At 38.7% G+C, this 15,244-nt stretch overlaps 1 protein-coding gene across 12 annotated transcripts in view; it reads left to right on the top strand.

The window, feature by feature from the left end:
• KIF1B (kinesin family member 1B) overlaps window positions 1-15,244 on the top strand; it is a 142,512-nt gene that overhangs the window by 34,914 nt on the left and 92,354 nt on the right. For all 12 annotated transcript variants that reach the window (XR_012381374.1, XM_025855680.2, XM_073903360.1 and 9 more), the window contains exons 3-7: window positions 3,661-3,737; window positions 4,486-4,665; window positions 8,056-8,121; window positions 12,124-12,302; window positions 12,866-12,977. Coding sequence is in view for 11 of the 12 variants with exons in the window: in XM_025855680.2 (XP_025711465.1) it covers window positions 3,661-3,737; window positions 4,486-4,665; window positions 8,056-8,121; window positions 12,124-12,302; window positions 12,866-12,977 (614 nt within the window). In the remaining variant the exon portion in view is untranslated. The remainder of the gene's footprint in view (window positions 1-3,660; window positions 3,738-4,485; window positions 4,666-8,055; window positions 8,122-12,123; window positions 12,303-12,865; window positions 12,978-15,244) is intronic.

Below are 15,244 nucleotides of genomic sequence, written 5' to 3'. Positions count from 1 at the left end.
TTGCCGTGAAATAGAATTCTTATTTTATCAGTTAGTGGATGAACTTTCCTCACTTTGGTTTACGGACCATGGAATAGGGTTAACATATCTACCAAAACACTGAGAGAGTTAAAAACAAGATAAAATACCTATTTTTGAAAATTAGCATTTGTGTAGTGCTTTACTCATTTAATCCTCTGAACTAGGTATTATCTCAGTTTTAGAGGGGACTCAAAGTGCAGCGATACCCAAGGTGACAAAAAATCCTAAATATATTAAGTGTTCATCATATGTTTAGAATATTAACATATTCTAAGTGGTCCTTTGATCCAAATCCCATGCCCTTTCCATTACAAGTACTGTGTCCCTCTCCCCCCTTTTATTCATAGTTGGAAACATCCTGTTTCTTAGTTGGGTTAAAGGGGAAGTAAGTTAGATCTCAACTGTTACTAATTCAGAAAGAGAAAACCTTTGGCACATTAAAAAACATTAGTTCGTTGTCCTTGGAAATAATGGTGGAGTTCATGGGCTTCTGATGATGTGAAGGGCTGTTACTGATATTTTATTTTTATAACAGTGTTTTTGTTTGCAGAGTTGGGAAGTTTCAAAATTTTTTATTAGTAAACTTTTCATATATTCAAGATAGTACAATGCATATATAAATATAAAGAATTATATAAAACAAACTAGCCTATTAAATAGTCCCCAGCTAACATATAGAAATTATCCATGCCTTTTGGGGCTTACACTACCCCCTCAAACAGTTAACAGCGGTATTGAGTTTTACATTGCTCTAAGGTGTTTTCTGTAAATATCTTTCATTTAGGAATTAAAATCTTTTGAATATTGTGGGTAAGTTTCATCTTGTTTGACATAACTATTATGAAAATAGCTCTTCAGAATTATATTTTGATTTACTTATTTATGTTAAAATAATAAAGAGTTTTGTGTACATACAGGCCGTTACTTAAAAGGCAGCTTGGTTTCAGATCTGTAAGTTAGGAGATGATTAGATTCAGAAGTTGCAAAGACCTGGAAGGAGGGAATCTTGAGGAAGAGGGAAAGGATTTCCTGTGAATCAAGAAAATTGCTTGCTGGTGTAATGTTTCTGCTTCTTAGTACTAGGAAAAAAGAGAACAGAGAGGTGGGATCTGAAAACTAGCCTTTCTCAAGGTGTTCTTGGCAAAGTTGGTACCACCAGTGAGTAGCTAAAAGAGTGAGTGAAGGGGGCGCCTGGGTGGCTCAGTCGTTGAGCGTCTGCCTTCGGCTCAGGTCATGATCCCGGGGTCCCGGGATGGAGCCCCACGTCAGGCTCCTTGCTCCGCGGGAAGCCTGCTTCTCCCTCTCCCACTCCCCCTGCTTGTGTTCCCTCTCTCGCTGTCTCTCTCTCTGTCAAATAAATAAATAAAATCTTAAAAAAAAAAAAAGTGAGTGAAGTATGGCTTCAAAGTTTTATGACAATAGCAGATTTCCTAGAAGTTAGAAAGTGTTTATATTAACTCGTTTTTGAGTAGTGAAGACTACTTCAGGGGTCATAGCTGATGTCTTGTCATTGTCTTTATCGCTGAGCCACTGAAACCTGAATCTGGTGCATGTAGCATGACACTAATTTCCATTTGCTTGGTAAAGTTTGTGTGTAGTCTTTCATCTTTTAGGAATTGTAATCCTCATAGTTCGTAGTTTTAAATGGGTAAGGAGAGTTTTAAACAATGCCTGTGATGTAATTTTAGGGAGGTCGTCATATACATGTGCGTACATGCACACATATGTGTGCATATGCATAAAATGCCTTACTGTGTTTGCCTTGGCAGTCACTACGTACATATAGGTATACATACATATTCTCTACCTGCATATAGGTAGAGAATAAGCCTACAGATGATGGGTGTCTTGGCTAAGAGTGGGGGCTCTGGAATTAAACTGTCCAAGTCCACATCCTGGATTGCCGCCAGCTAGCTCTGTAACCCTCCTTAAGTTAGTTAACCTCTTTGTGATGGTGTCTCTATCTATACAATGGCGGTAATGAAACCTCTGTCTGCCTTAGTGGTAGCAGGAAGTTCTTAGAGCTCAGTGCTTATTTATAGTGCTTATAGTGCTCCACGAATGTTGGCTATTATTTAAATCTTGTCCCTAGTGCCTTTTGGTTAGAAGCACACTCCATTGCTTAGGTTGCCGTTTGTGTGTGGGGAGATGTTCTTTCTAGAACCATGTCTCCTTGTCACATGATTATGTGCAGTGCAAGCCTTATTCATACTCTGTCAGCAGTTGAGATTTGAACATAAGTGTGTGGCCATACCCGCTGGAATCCAGCAAGAGAGAGAACTAAGCACCATAGCAACTGTTGCTATTTGTGTCCTGAGCAGCAGCTGCCCTGGACAGATTTATTTTTTAATCCTGATCTCACTGATAGCCTGGGATGGGGCCGTGCCTTAGAGAAGTGGATTGGTTGAGATGTCTGGTCTTTGAGGAGATTTCATGACTACATGTTATAAAGATTCTATTCCATGTGAAATATGAGGCTCTAAAGCTTTGTGTGTATGAGAAAGGAAGAGAGGCTAAGCCTCAGCGTTCAGACAGTCCCTGAAGTATAGTGTAATTGGACTAATCACACAAGAAATACTTTCAGTAGGGACAGTAAGGCTTCATGCTTTTCAGTCAGAGAGTAATTTTGCTGTCTAGGGGCGCCTGGGTGGCTCATTTGGTTGAGTGTCTGACTTTGGCTCAGGTCATGATCTCAGGGTTCTGGGATAGAGCCCAAGTCAGACTCCCTGCTCAGGGAGGAGTCTGCGTCTCCCTCTCCCTCTGCCCCTCCCCCCTGCTCGTACTCGGGTGTGCTTTCTCTCTCAAATAAATAAATAAAATCTAAAGAAAAAGTAATTTTGTTGCCTACAACATTCTGCAGATGATTTGTGGTCTGTGATTCCACTCTGTACATGCATAATACACTTATGTACGTGTATACATACATATATATAACATGTTATCAAATGTGGATTTCAGAAATAAGACTGTCTTCCGATGAATACTTAATTATCAAATGCTTTTCTGGGTGCCTGGGTGGCTCAGTCGTTAGGCATCTGCCTTCGGCTCAGGTCATGATCCCAGGGTCCTGGGATCGAGTCCCACATCGGGCTTCCTGCTCGGCGGGAGGCCTGCTTCTCCCTCTCCCACTCCCTCTGCTTCTGTTCCCTCTCTCGCTGTCTCTTCGCTCTGTCAAATAAATAAATAAAATCTTTAAAAAAAAATGCTTTTCTAAAGTAGATAATAAGATCTTTAAAAAGGGTTTATTTCAGGTAGTAGTTGTATTCAGTAATTTTCTAATTTTTATTTCTAATGTATTGAAATATTTATGCAAATAGTTATGTGGCCCGTTTCTGAATTTTGGCTGTTTATTTACCTATGGTTTAGCCATAAAATATTTACTGAGCACCTGCTATGTACCAAGCTGTGTTCTGAATCCTAGTGGTACCCAGTGAATACTGATGGTCTGATTCTTTTAAGTTCTATATACAGATCCTGCCTTTTATAAGTGTTATTTTTTTTTATTTTTCGATTACCTTCTTCAGATTCAGTGGTATGAATTTACTGATTTCGATGTTTTGAACTTAAACATAACTTCATGTTGAACTAAAGAACATGTAACCGAGTGACTTATAAAATCAAATCATTTTCATTCTCTAGGTATTATTAACCCAAAGAACCCAAAGGAAGCTCCAAAGTCCTTTAGTTTCGACTATTCCTACTGGTCTCACACCTCGGTGAGTATACTTACGGTGCAGTATAATAGAACAGTGCAGGTTGTGAACAGTTTTGAAAAAGCTTGAAGGTCCAGATGGAGTACAGAGATGACCAACACCTAGGAGAATGGAGAGAGCGAGGCCCTTTGTAGTATCCTCCTTAGTAGAGGACCCCAAATCTTGTTGGCTTCTAGGGATTGTTCCAGAACTACAGTTTGCATTTGCTTTTCTTCATTACATGTTTTTAGTTTTTTGGGCTTTTTTTTTCTGTTTTGTGCTGGAGTAGGAGAGGTTTTAAACTACTGACAGAGCCTGATGGCCAACAGAAGGGCCTGTGAAGGGAGTTGGACAACATTTGTCACTGAAAGCTAGGTTTATTGAGAAATAGCTATACTACCTGGAGTGAGTACAGGGAAGTATTTGTATATGTGGACTTGACTTTTGAGCTTTTAGTACCATTTTCCATTTAAGAAAATTTTCTTGCACTTTTCTGTGAATGGAAGAGTGCTACTTTTAAGGTTATGGAAAGTGACATGTAATCAGGTGAGATAATTTCATGTAGCTATTTTTATGTATGGCTGAGCTGGATGACTGTGTGTGTGTTTAATAAGAGAAAAATAAGCTATGTGTAGGAGGGCCTTAAAAATTTTATAATATCTTTTAATAATTGTTGAGATTCCAAACACTTGAATTTATTATAGCAGTAATCAAATAAGCATAGGAAAGTGTACGAATAAAATGTCATTTATTTCTTCTTTTAATTTTACAGCCTGAAGATCCCTGTTTTGCATCTCAAAACCGTGTGTACAATGACATTGGAAAGGAAATGCTCTTACATGCCTTTGAGGGATATAATGTCTGTATTTTTGCCTATGGGCAGACTGGTGCTGGGAAATCTTATACAATGATGGGTAAACAAGAAGAAAGCCAGGCTGGCATCATTCCACAGGTAAGAAAACAAAAAACAACAAAAGACCTCTGTTTAGTATTACTCTTAGTCTTTGATTGCTGTAACAGTTATTTTTATTTAGCAAACATTTATTCAGGGACTGTCATATGCAAGGCACAAAAACAAATCACTTGTTCCTTTCCCTCAAAGGAGCTAATAGTCTGATGTGTATACATGTCTGTCTTTAAAGGTGGGGAAGGTGGCATTCTGTAAAGGTTTTGCTGTATACCCTTGTCTGGGTATTTTATCTCTTGAACAGTGTTACCAGCTTCTTAAAAAAAAAATGGTAGTATATACCAGGCTTTGTTCTGAATCCTGGGGACGCCTGATCGGTGTTGTTGGTCAGATTTTTTTTCCCATCTCCCATATATAGATCATCTTTTAAGCATGTGATTATTTTTTAGTTTTTTGGTTGCCTTATCAGAGATATTTTCCTTTTATCTTATTAATTTAATACTATCACGTTAAGCTTGAACAGTCTGAGAATTCTTTTTTTTTTTTTTAAGATTTTATTTATTTGACAGAGACAGCGAGAGAGGGAACACAAGCAGTGGGGAGTGGGAGAGGGAGAAGTAGGCTTCCCGCTGAGCAGGGAGCCCGATGTGGGGCTCGATCCCTGGACCCTGGGATCATGACCTGAGCCGAAGGCAGACGCTTAATGACTGAACCACCCAGGCGCCCCAGTCTGAGAATTCTTAAGAGCAGTGTCTTTTAACCTTGTATTGTTTCAAATGGAGAAGAGTTGTGACATAGGTATTTAGAAGGAACTTCTCTCATTAATAACAGAAATGTGGTTTGCTTTTATTGATGATATTTGGAATTAATTTTAAAGTGTTTTTTGTTGTTTGTTTTTTTCTTTACTATAGGCCTAGTGTGACCTCTCTGTATTCTGAGAATAAAATACATAAGAGAGCAATAGCTGGGGCGCCTGGGTGGCTCAGTCATTAAGCGTCTGCCTTCGGCTCAGGTCATGATCCCAGGGTCCTGGGATCGAGCCCCACGTCGGGCTCTCTGCTCAGCGGGAAGCCTGCTTCTCCCTCTCCCACTACCCCTGCTTGTGTTCCCTCTCTCTGTCAAATAAATAAATAAAATCTTAAAAAAAAAACAGAGCAATAGCTACTTTTTCTATTGGATTATTGCACTATAATTTTAAATTCAGCTGTATAATTGAAATGCTTAACTATCAGTAAAAATTAAGAATTTTTCAGAAAAAATCAAATATACTAGCATATTTTCTTCTGTAAAGAATATGTCAATATTAAGACATATACTTGGGAATTGTCCTTCTTTATATATAGGAATAGCAATAATTATAATAATAATTAGAGAAAATACTGTGTAGCATTCACCATGTGCAAGCACTGGTCTAAGTGTTTTACAGATACTTGCTCAGCTAATCCTCCTAGTTTGATCCTAAGAAGTAGATGCAGTTGTTACCTTTCTTTTATGATTTCATTTATTCCCCTCGTTTTAAAGGTGAGGAGACTGAGGCACAGGAGGTCACGTTGCCTGCCCGAGGGGCTGCGGCGGGGCCGGAATCCAGATGCGGGCGGGGGCTCTGGGGGCTGTGCTCTTACGCCTGTGTAATGCTTCTTCAGCAATGGAACAGTTTTTTGTAGATTATAGCAAGTTATACTAAACAGTCGTTTTATTCCATCATCACACTTAGTTTCTCCTTCCTTCTCCTTTAATTTGTTTTTGTATAATTACATATATATCTCTTTTCTGGTCGAATTTTGGAACATTTTATTTTAATGCAAAAGCATTAATTTTTGAAAACAGGATTATCATTTAGAAACTGCCATTTATAATAAATTTTATTCTATTTAGACTTACAGAGAATCACATATAGTTCATTTTCCAAATCTGTATTGATTGCCTAAACATTAAATGTATAGCAAATGAAAATTCAATAGAATTTTATTAAGTATTCCTATTAAAATATCACATATTTTGGATAAATTCAAAGGATGGGGACAGTGAAATTTTGTGATTTTTTCCTGATCTAGAAAAATTAATGTTTTCTATTGAAAATGTCACTGTGAGCTAGAGTAGGCTCTTTTAAAGGGCTTGAAATCTTAAGACAGAGGAAAAAGGGAAATTTTATAGTCACATTCTTCTTTTTTTTTTAAAGATTTTATTTTATTTTTTATTTTATTTTTTTTAAGATTTTATTTTTTGACAGAGAGAGAGACAGCAAGAGAGGGAACACAAGTAGGGGGAGTTGGGAGAGGGAGAAGCAGGCTTCCCTGCGAGCAGGGAGCCCGATGTAGGGCTCGATCCTAGGACCCTGGGATCATGACCTGAGCTGAAGGCAGACGCCTAACGACTGAGCCACCCAAGTGCCCCTAAAGATTTTATTTTTATTTTTAATTTTTTAAAAAAGATTTATTTATTTATTTGAGAGAGAAAGAGAGAGTGAGCAAGCATGAGAGGGGGGAGGTTCAGAGGGAGAAGAAGACTCCCTGCTGAGCAGGGAGCCCGATGCGGGACTCAATCTGGGACTCTAGGATCATGACCTGAGCTGAAGGCAGCCACTCAACCAACTGAGCCACCCAGGCGCCCAAGATTTTATTTTTAAGTACTCTCTACATCCAATGTGGGGCTTGAACTCACAACCCTGAGATCAAGAGTTGCATGTTCCCTTGACTGAGCCAGCGAGCACCTCATACTATCAAAATTATTCTTAAATACCTTCATTTACTCCCTTGAAAGAGTATGCATTCTCTCTTTATACATATGTATGTATGATTTGTAATGTATATAGTAACTGACAGTATAAAATAAAATTTATATAGCATGATAAATAAAATGTGTGCAAAATGGGTTTTTTTGTTTTTTTTTTTTGTTTTTGTCAGAGAGTGCACGTGCACACAAGCAGGGGGAGTGACAGGTACAGGGAGAAGCAGGCTCCCCACTAAGCAAGGTCCCAATGCGGGACTCAGTCCCAGGACCCTGGGATCATGACCCGAGCTGAAGGCAGACACTTAACCAACTGAGCCACCCAGGCGTCCCCAAAATGTAGTTTAACATTGGTTTGACTGCTACATAATAATACTAATAGTAGAGTCACAGTTACTCTAGGATAGTGTGAAGAATTGAATTCACATAACTTTAATGTGCCAGGGACCTAACCACAGGAAGAGACAGAACTACTCCTCTAAGGAAACATTTCTGGGGTGCTGTCATCAAGGGAGAATAAAGATGAGATGAGGAGAATGCATTCACAACTGTCTCTTTATTTCATTCAAAGCCATTCTCCTTTGATGTTGTTGCCATTAATATTTTGAGAAAGAGAAAAGGGATCTCACTAATTCGTTTAGCACTCATGGGTATCTTTGTACTGCTCTCATTTATGCTGTTCGTGCCTCTCTCCTTCTGCTTCTGTAGTTATGTGAAGAACTATTCGAGAAAATCAATGACAACTGTAATGAAGAAATGTCTTACTCTGTAGAGGTGAGTACAACCGTGGATTAAAGCCATAGGCCTCTGGACTCCATTCCCTCCAGTGTTACTTTTCAGTGGTACCAAATGATGACAGTAGATCATTTAACCACTCCCCCAGTTTTGTATTCTTAGGCTATTTCTAAGTTTTGGTCATCATCAGTAATGTTGCAGTTAAGTCAGAAGCTTGTTCATAAGCTTTATTTTTAGTTACTTCCTTTATGTATTAGGTTGTCAAACAATACATGTGAATTGCCAAATGGCTTTTTAGAAAGAAACACTTTACCAATTTTCAGTCCCATCAGGAGGGTGTAAGCTCCCACTGTGTCCTGCCAACTTTTAATATTTTTGTTTTTTCTCTGCCAGCTTGATAAGGGCACTCTTTTTCACTTATTTAAATTAGTTTTTTTGATAATTAGTGTAATTGAACATCTTGTAAATTACGCATATGCCTGTTTTCGTTTTGGGATTGCAGTGTTTATCTTAATCATTTGTGTGAACTCTTTCCCCCTTTCATATTTATTAATAGTGATTTTTGACATGGTTTTTAAAATCTGTATAATTAGATCTCTTCTCCTCTTCCTCCTTTATAATTGCTTATAATCTTAGACAGTTATTCTTCATCTAGTGTATACTCCAGCTCTTTGAAGAGGAGGTCTATAGAATTACATTATATACATTAATATAGTTGATAAACATTTCTACTTATTGATATGTGCTTTTTGAAGCTGGTGTTTCACTTATCTTCAGTTTTGGTACTCAGTTCCATAGAAACTGAAATTACTAAAGTGTTCTGTTAACATGAGCCTGTTGTTCTGAGACATGAAGCTTTTTTTAAACAAACTTTTTTTTTTTATGTATGTGTTGTGATTTTCTGTAGGACTTACACAATTCCTAGTTGACCCACCTAGATGGTTTGGGTTTTTTTCTTTACCTATAAAGTGTTGCATAAATTTTACTAATTTTAGAGAATTCTACCTTGTGACTATGATACACCAAAAGGGGAATGTGAAGCTCTAAAAATATTTTTTAAAATTAATTCTCCAAATAACTTCTCATCCTATAACTATTCTTTTTGAAGACTAGATGTATAGCAAATGAAAATTCAGTAGATTTTTTTTTTTAAGATTTTATTTATTTATTTGAGAGAAAGAGAGAGAGAAACAGCATGAGAGGGGAGAGGGTCAGAAAGGAGAAGCAGGCTCCCCGCTGAGCCGGGAGCCCGATGTGGGAGTTGATCCCAGGACTCTGGGATCATGACCCGAGCCGAAGGCAGTCGCTTCACCAACTGAGCCACCCAGGCGCCCAAATTCAGTAGATTTTTATTCTTATTAAAATACCACATATTTTAAATAAATTCAAAGGATAGAGAGTGAGAGAATGTGACAATTTTTTGAGCTTATAGATAATAAAAGAAGATGCCATTTCCTTTCATATCAGAGTTCATAGGCTTGCTTGGAGTGCAGTGTAGATCCCTAGTTGATACTGTGGTTCCTTACATTTGTGGGACCTCTACCTCCTCTTCTGCTTCCCTCTATTTGCTCCGGCCACACTGGCTTTTTGCTGTTTCTGGAACAATAGGAACTTTCCTACCTCAGGGCCTTTACATTTACTTTTTTTTCTGCCTGAAATTTTCTTCCTTTGGATATCTTTTTGTCTAAGTGTTTCAACTCCTTCAAATCATTTGCTCAAGTCTTACCCTCTCAACGAAGTGTACTTTGACCACCTTAATTAACACTGCAACTTGCCCTCCACCCCAGCACTACTGGTCTCTCTTGTCCTGTTCCTTTTGCCTCCATAGTAATCATCGTGTTCTAACCTACTTTATAATTCTGTTTATGTATGTATGTGTTGTTTATTTTTATTTAGAATCATAAGCTTGCTGGGCAGGGATTTTTGTCTGTTTTATTTACTGATATATGCCATGTGCCTAGAAAGTGCCTGGAAGATAATGCTGCTCAGTGAATTGAATTTTCCAAGTGGGGTCTGTAGTGGTTGGCTCAGAAGTAAAAGAACTAGTGCTGGCTTGAGGTGGGTTTGCGTGGTAGAGAGTAAGTAGCAGAGCACAGCAGCCTTTACCTCATTTACTTGGGTTCTCATGCTTCCCACACCTCGGTAAAAAGAGGTAAGTCTTCCAAGAAGATATAGTATCTTTCTGGGATTCTGGAGTTTATGTCCAAGTTTAAGTACTACACAAGAATGAGTAAAGTACCATTTCACTTTGTAGGAAGACCTGCTTTAAGAAGGAATATTTGTCCTGTTGTTTTAATCTCATAGGGGATCAGTTACTTCAAGGGTTCTCAATATTTAAAAAACTGATTTTGAAATACAGTATAAATATACAGTCAGATCTGAGACCGAGTGAAAGAAAAAAGCAATAGAAATGGAGATTCTGTTGTTTCAGACACTCAGAAATGTGTCTATAGAAATTTGAAGTTGACAAGTGCTGAAATTTTATTGTGTGCTCGAGTAGCTCAGGATACACAAGGGAAGACCATAATGAGGCTTCCTATGGTGAATTTCCCCTAGTCCAGAGCTTTATTTGCTTAGAAGTGTGATCTTATAGATAAATCAGGACCAGAAGCATCCTTCAAAGCCAGACTCTTTAGTGAAGCTCATTTGACTTAGGTTATAAAACCACTAGTTTTATTTGTTACTTTCCCTTGAGGAAAACTCTTCCCTAGACCAGAACACTCAATATTAGCAAGCCTGGTGTATTATCTTTTTATCTCCCTGTGGACAGACTTCTGTTGGAACCCTGTTGGTTTTTTTAGTGAGCATGGAATTAGAGAGGGAGGAGTTGACTAGATGATTGAGATGCTTGCTTGGCTCAGGTAAAGAAAGGATAGTCTGAGAACTTCCTCTCCACGATAGGAACGGTCCTGTTGGCGGGATGGGAGTTCTGGTAGTGTACTTGCCGAGGCTTCCTCTTCCCTCACAAGTTGTTCATGGGCCCCACCATGCAGTCAGGCTCCCTGCTGACTAGTCCTCACTCCTTGTGGTAGATACAGGGTTTGTGTGTGGTCAGTCTTACAGCGCTGGGGTTGCTGGCCTCTGTTGTCTTCCCTGCTCTGGAATATCAATAGTGTTGCTTGATTTTAACACTAATAGAATTTTTATTTCCAAGCTTTTAGAGTAACCTCACTGTAATCCTTAATTATTGACAACAGCATACATTTTTAAAAGTGTATTGGTAACTGGTAAGTTGCTACTAAAAATGGTATTTTTTCTGACTTAGACAAGTAGCGGCTACTGATTGCGGAGGTAGCCTTCTTACCTCCTTACTTTCCTGAGACCGTCAGAAGGCTGATTCTAAGCTGGTCAGTGATGTCTGTGCAACTGTTAATAGAATAAAATGGACTAGACCTATGGCATTTCCCTTTATAAAGATTGCTGATCTTGGGCGCCTGGGTGCTCAGATGGTTAAGCATCTGCCTTCAGCTCAGGTCGTGATCCCAGGGTCCTGGGATCGAGTCTCTCATTGGGCTCCCTACTCAACGGGGAGCCTGCTTCTCCTTCTCCTTCTCCTGCTCCCCTGCTTGTGCTCTCTCACTCTCTCTGTCAAATAAATAAAATCTTAAAAAAAAAAAAAAGATTGCTGATCTCTCATTGTAGAACTTTTTTTAAAAGTAATCTCTGTGTCCAGTGTGGGTCTTAAACTCACGACCCCAAGATCAAGAGTTGTGTGCTGTACTGACTGAGCCAGCCAGGCACCCCTAATTGTAGAGCCTTTTTTTTTTTTTAAGATTTTATTTATTTATTTGACAGAGAGAGAGAGAACACAAGCAGGGGGAGCCACAGAGGGAAAAGCAGGATCCCCACTGAGCAAGGAGCCCGATGCTGAACTCAATCCCAGGACCCTGAGACCATGACTTGAGCCGAAGATGGTTCACCAACTGAGCCATCCAGGCACCCCAATTGTAGAGCTTTTAATAAAAGTTGTTAAAAAATGTTTTTAATGTACAGTATTTCTTTTTCCAAGTCCTCCAGTTCACTTTAATAATTTGTTCCTAGGTGAGCTACATGGAAATTTACTGTGAACGAGTACGAGACCTGCTGAATCCAAAAAACAAGGGTCATTTGCGTGTGCGTGAACACCCACTTCTTGGCCCATATGTGGAGGATCTGTCCAAGCTGGCAGTCACTTCCTACACAGACATTGCTGACCTCATGGATGCTGGGAACAAAGCCAGGTATGGTAGAAATAGACTAATGACTGAAGGCTTTGGCACATTTTCAGGTCCTTTATTCCCAGTTAAGGATTGAGACCACCTTTATACTTTTGAAAGTTGCTTTAATTGTAGATCCTCTGATCCTTTGGCTGTGCTGGGGTAAAAAGTAAGGGCTTCCGCATAGTCAGCATCTTCTCATCAAAACAATGCGGTGCTGAAACATGTCAGAACTTTGGTTAAGTTTTAATATCAGGTTTTGATTAAGTCATGGTAAAATGTTGGATAATCACATGCCTATGGAAGTAATTGATTACAAAATAAAGAATAAAAATTAAATGCGTTGGTGGTTTCTAAAGGGACAACTGAGGTATGAAAAATGATTCTGATGGGGGACCTTTGGAGTTGGGGATAACTTGATAGGCTCACAAATAAGGTGTATTGAGAACAATTTATGTAAGTGACAATCTCATGATCTATGAATAAAGTTGTTGCTTGTGATTGTTACAGTTAACATGGAGCCTGCTGTCCATTTTAACTTTCATCTAAGAATTCCATTGTCACATGTCATCTTTATGTTTATTTAGGACGGTGGCAGCTACCAACATGAATGAAACAAGTAGCCGTTCCCATGCTGTGTTTACCATTGTTTTCACCCAGAAGAAACATGATACTGAGACCAACCTTTCCACTGAGAAGGTAGGACAACTTCAGTGTCTGGGCTTGAGTTGTATAGAATGGGGATTTTCAGAAGTCTCTCTTGCTACTCTCTGCATCTTATGGAGGGGAGAAAGTTGCCCTTTAACTTAACGGAGAATATTTTGTATCTTTTGCTTGTCATTTTTATTCCCACTCTAAACCAATTTTGACATGGGATTTTGAGTGAAATTGCAAGACAGAAAATAGAGTTAAGAAAAGCAAAGACATTGGGTCTCAAAAATTACTCTGTGCAAGAGAGTTAAGCAGTTCTGTGGGGAGAAAATGCTTCCTTTTTTTTTCTTCTTAACTAGAACCTCTTAATTACTTGCTTGGTATATAGGTTTTTTTGTTTGTTTTGAGCTCTGATAACGTTATTGTGGGATTAAATATTTAAGCAAACAATTAAGCAGACAAGGTGTCTTTTTCCTCTGAAAGTAAAGGACTGCACAGCAGTCCTGATGCTCTTTGAATACCTTGCTTGTTAATGTCTCCTTTTCTATAGTAGGTAAATATAGTAGACTTTGGAGTTAAACTGCTTGCTTTAGATCCTGCCTCTACCACTTTGTAGCACTGTTACCTTGGCAAGTTACTTAACCTCTTTCTGCCTCAGTTTCCTCAACCTCATAGGATTGTTAAGATGATTAAATATTGATACAGGTTAGTGCATATAATAGTGCCTGGCTCAGAGTAACCATTCAATAAATGTGAATTTTAGCATTGTTATTGTTAGTAGTAAATTTATGTTGAATTCTTCTCTGCCTACATAGCTAAGTAGCATGCAGCTGGATTTTTAAACCTGAAGTTAGATTTATTATACTGGCAGTGATAAAAGATCCTTTGCCTTATAAACTGAGTACTTTGTGATACTGACATCACTAAAAACTAGGATCACCTTTTACTTGGTGACTTGTTTTTAGCTGAAAATTATTTTACTTATTTTTAAAATTTTGTATTTAAATTCAATTTAGTTAACATATATCATATTATTAGTTTCAGAGGTAGTGTTCAGTGTTTCATCAGTTGCATGTAACACCCAGTGCTCACTACATTAAGTGCCCTCCTTAATGCCCATCACCCAGTTACCCCATCCCCTCACCCACCTCCCCTCCAGCAACCCTCAGTTTGTTTCCTAGAGTTAAGAGTCTCTTATGGGGGGCGCCTGGGTGGCTCAGATGTTGAGCATCTGCCTTTGGTTCAGGCCATGATCCTGGGGTCCTGGGATTGAGCCCCGCGTCGGGCTCCGTGCTCAGCGGAGAGCCTGCTTCTCCCTCTCCCACTCCCCTTGCTTGCGTTCTCTCTCTCACTGTGCCTCTCTCTGTCAAAAAAAAAAAAAAGAGTCTCTTATGGTTTGTCTCCCTAGCTGAAAATTATTTTAAAAAAACATACCCTTCATATAGGTGATCAGATAACTTGACACTGCTTAGCTAGTTACAGTATTAACGCTATTTAGTACATCTTGTGTGAAAGCATTTTATTCTTCTATGATGTCACATCTACAAAAATAATGATGTTAATCCTATAACCATAGCTTCTTTGATAATCCATTTTGGATACTTTTGTCTGACTTTTCTGAAGCTTTATTTTTTTAACAACTTTATTGATTTGTTGAAGTACAATAGACCACACATATTTAAGGTATAAAATTGGATTCCTGTGTATGCACCTTTAAAACCAGTATCATAGTCCAAGTCATTACCACGTCCATTCCCCTGAAAAGTTGCCTCATGCCGCTTTATAATCTAACTGTATCACTCCTTCCACCTTGATACTTAGGCAATTCTGATCTGCTTTTTGTCACTGCAGATTAGTTTACACTTTCCAGAATTTTATATTAATGGAATTATAGAGTATGTACTATTTTCTTGCCTTGCATCTTTCACTTAGCATAATTGAAATTTACCTGTGTTGTTTTGTCTATCAGTAGTTCACTTGTTTTCATTGCTGATTAGTAGTCCACTATATAGATATATCACAGTTAGTGCATTAACTCATCTGTTGGTGGTGGGCATTTAAATTGTTTCCAGTTTTTGATCATGAAAATGAAAATGCCGTGAATGGGGCGCCTGGGTGGCTCAGTTGGTTAAGCAACTGCCTTCGGCTCAGGTCATAATCCTGGAGTCCCAGGATCGAGTCCCGCATCGGGCTCCCTGCTAAGCAGGGAGTCTGCTTCTCCCTCTGACCGTCCTCCCTCTCATACTGTCTCTCCATCATTCTCTCTCTCTCTCAATAAATAAATAAAAATCTTTAAAAAAAAAAAAAAGAAAATG

This window comes from Callorhinus ursinus, unplaced genomic scaffold (genome assembly GCF_003265705.2).
Source record: "Callorhinus ursinus isolate GAN/ISIS: 27379988/994484 unplaced genomic scaffold, GSC_fseal_2.0 scaffold18, whole genome shotgun sequence".
NCBI classification, from domain to species: domain Eukaryota; kingdom Metazoa; phylum Chordata; class Mammalia; order Carnivora; family Otariidae; genus Callorhinus; species Callorhinus ursinus.
Note: the sequence above shows the minus strand (reverse complement) of the source record. Positions and strands in the feature narration are given on the sequence as shown.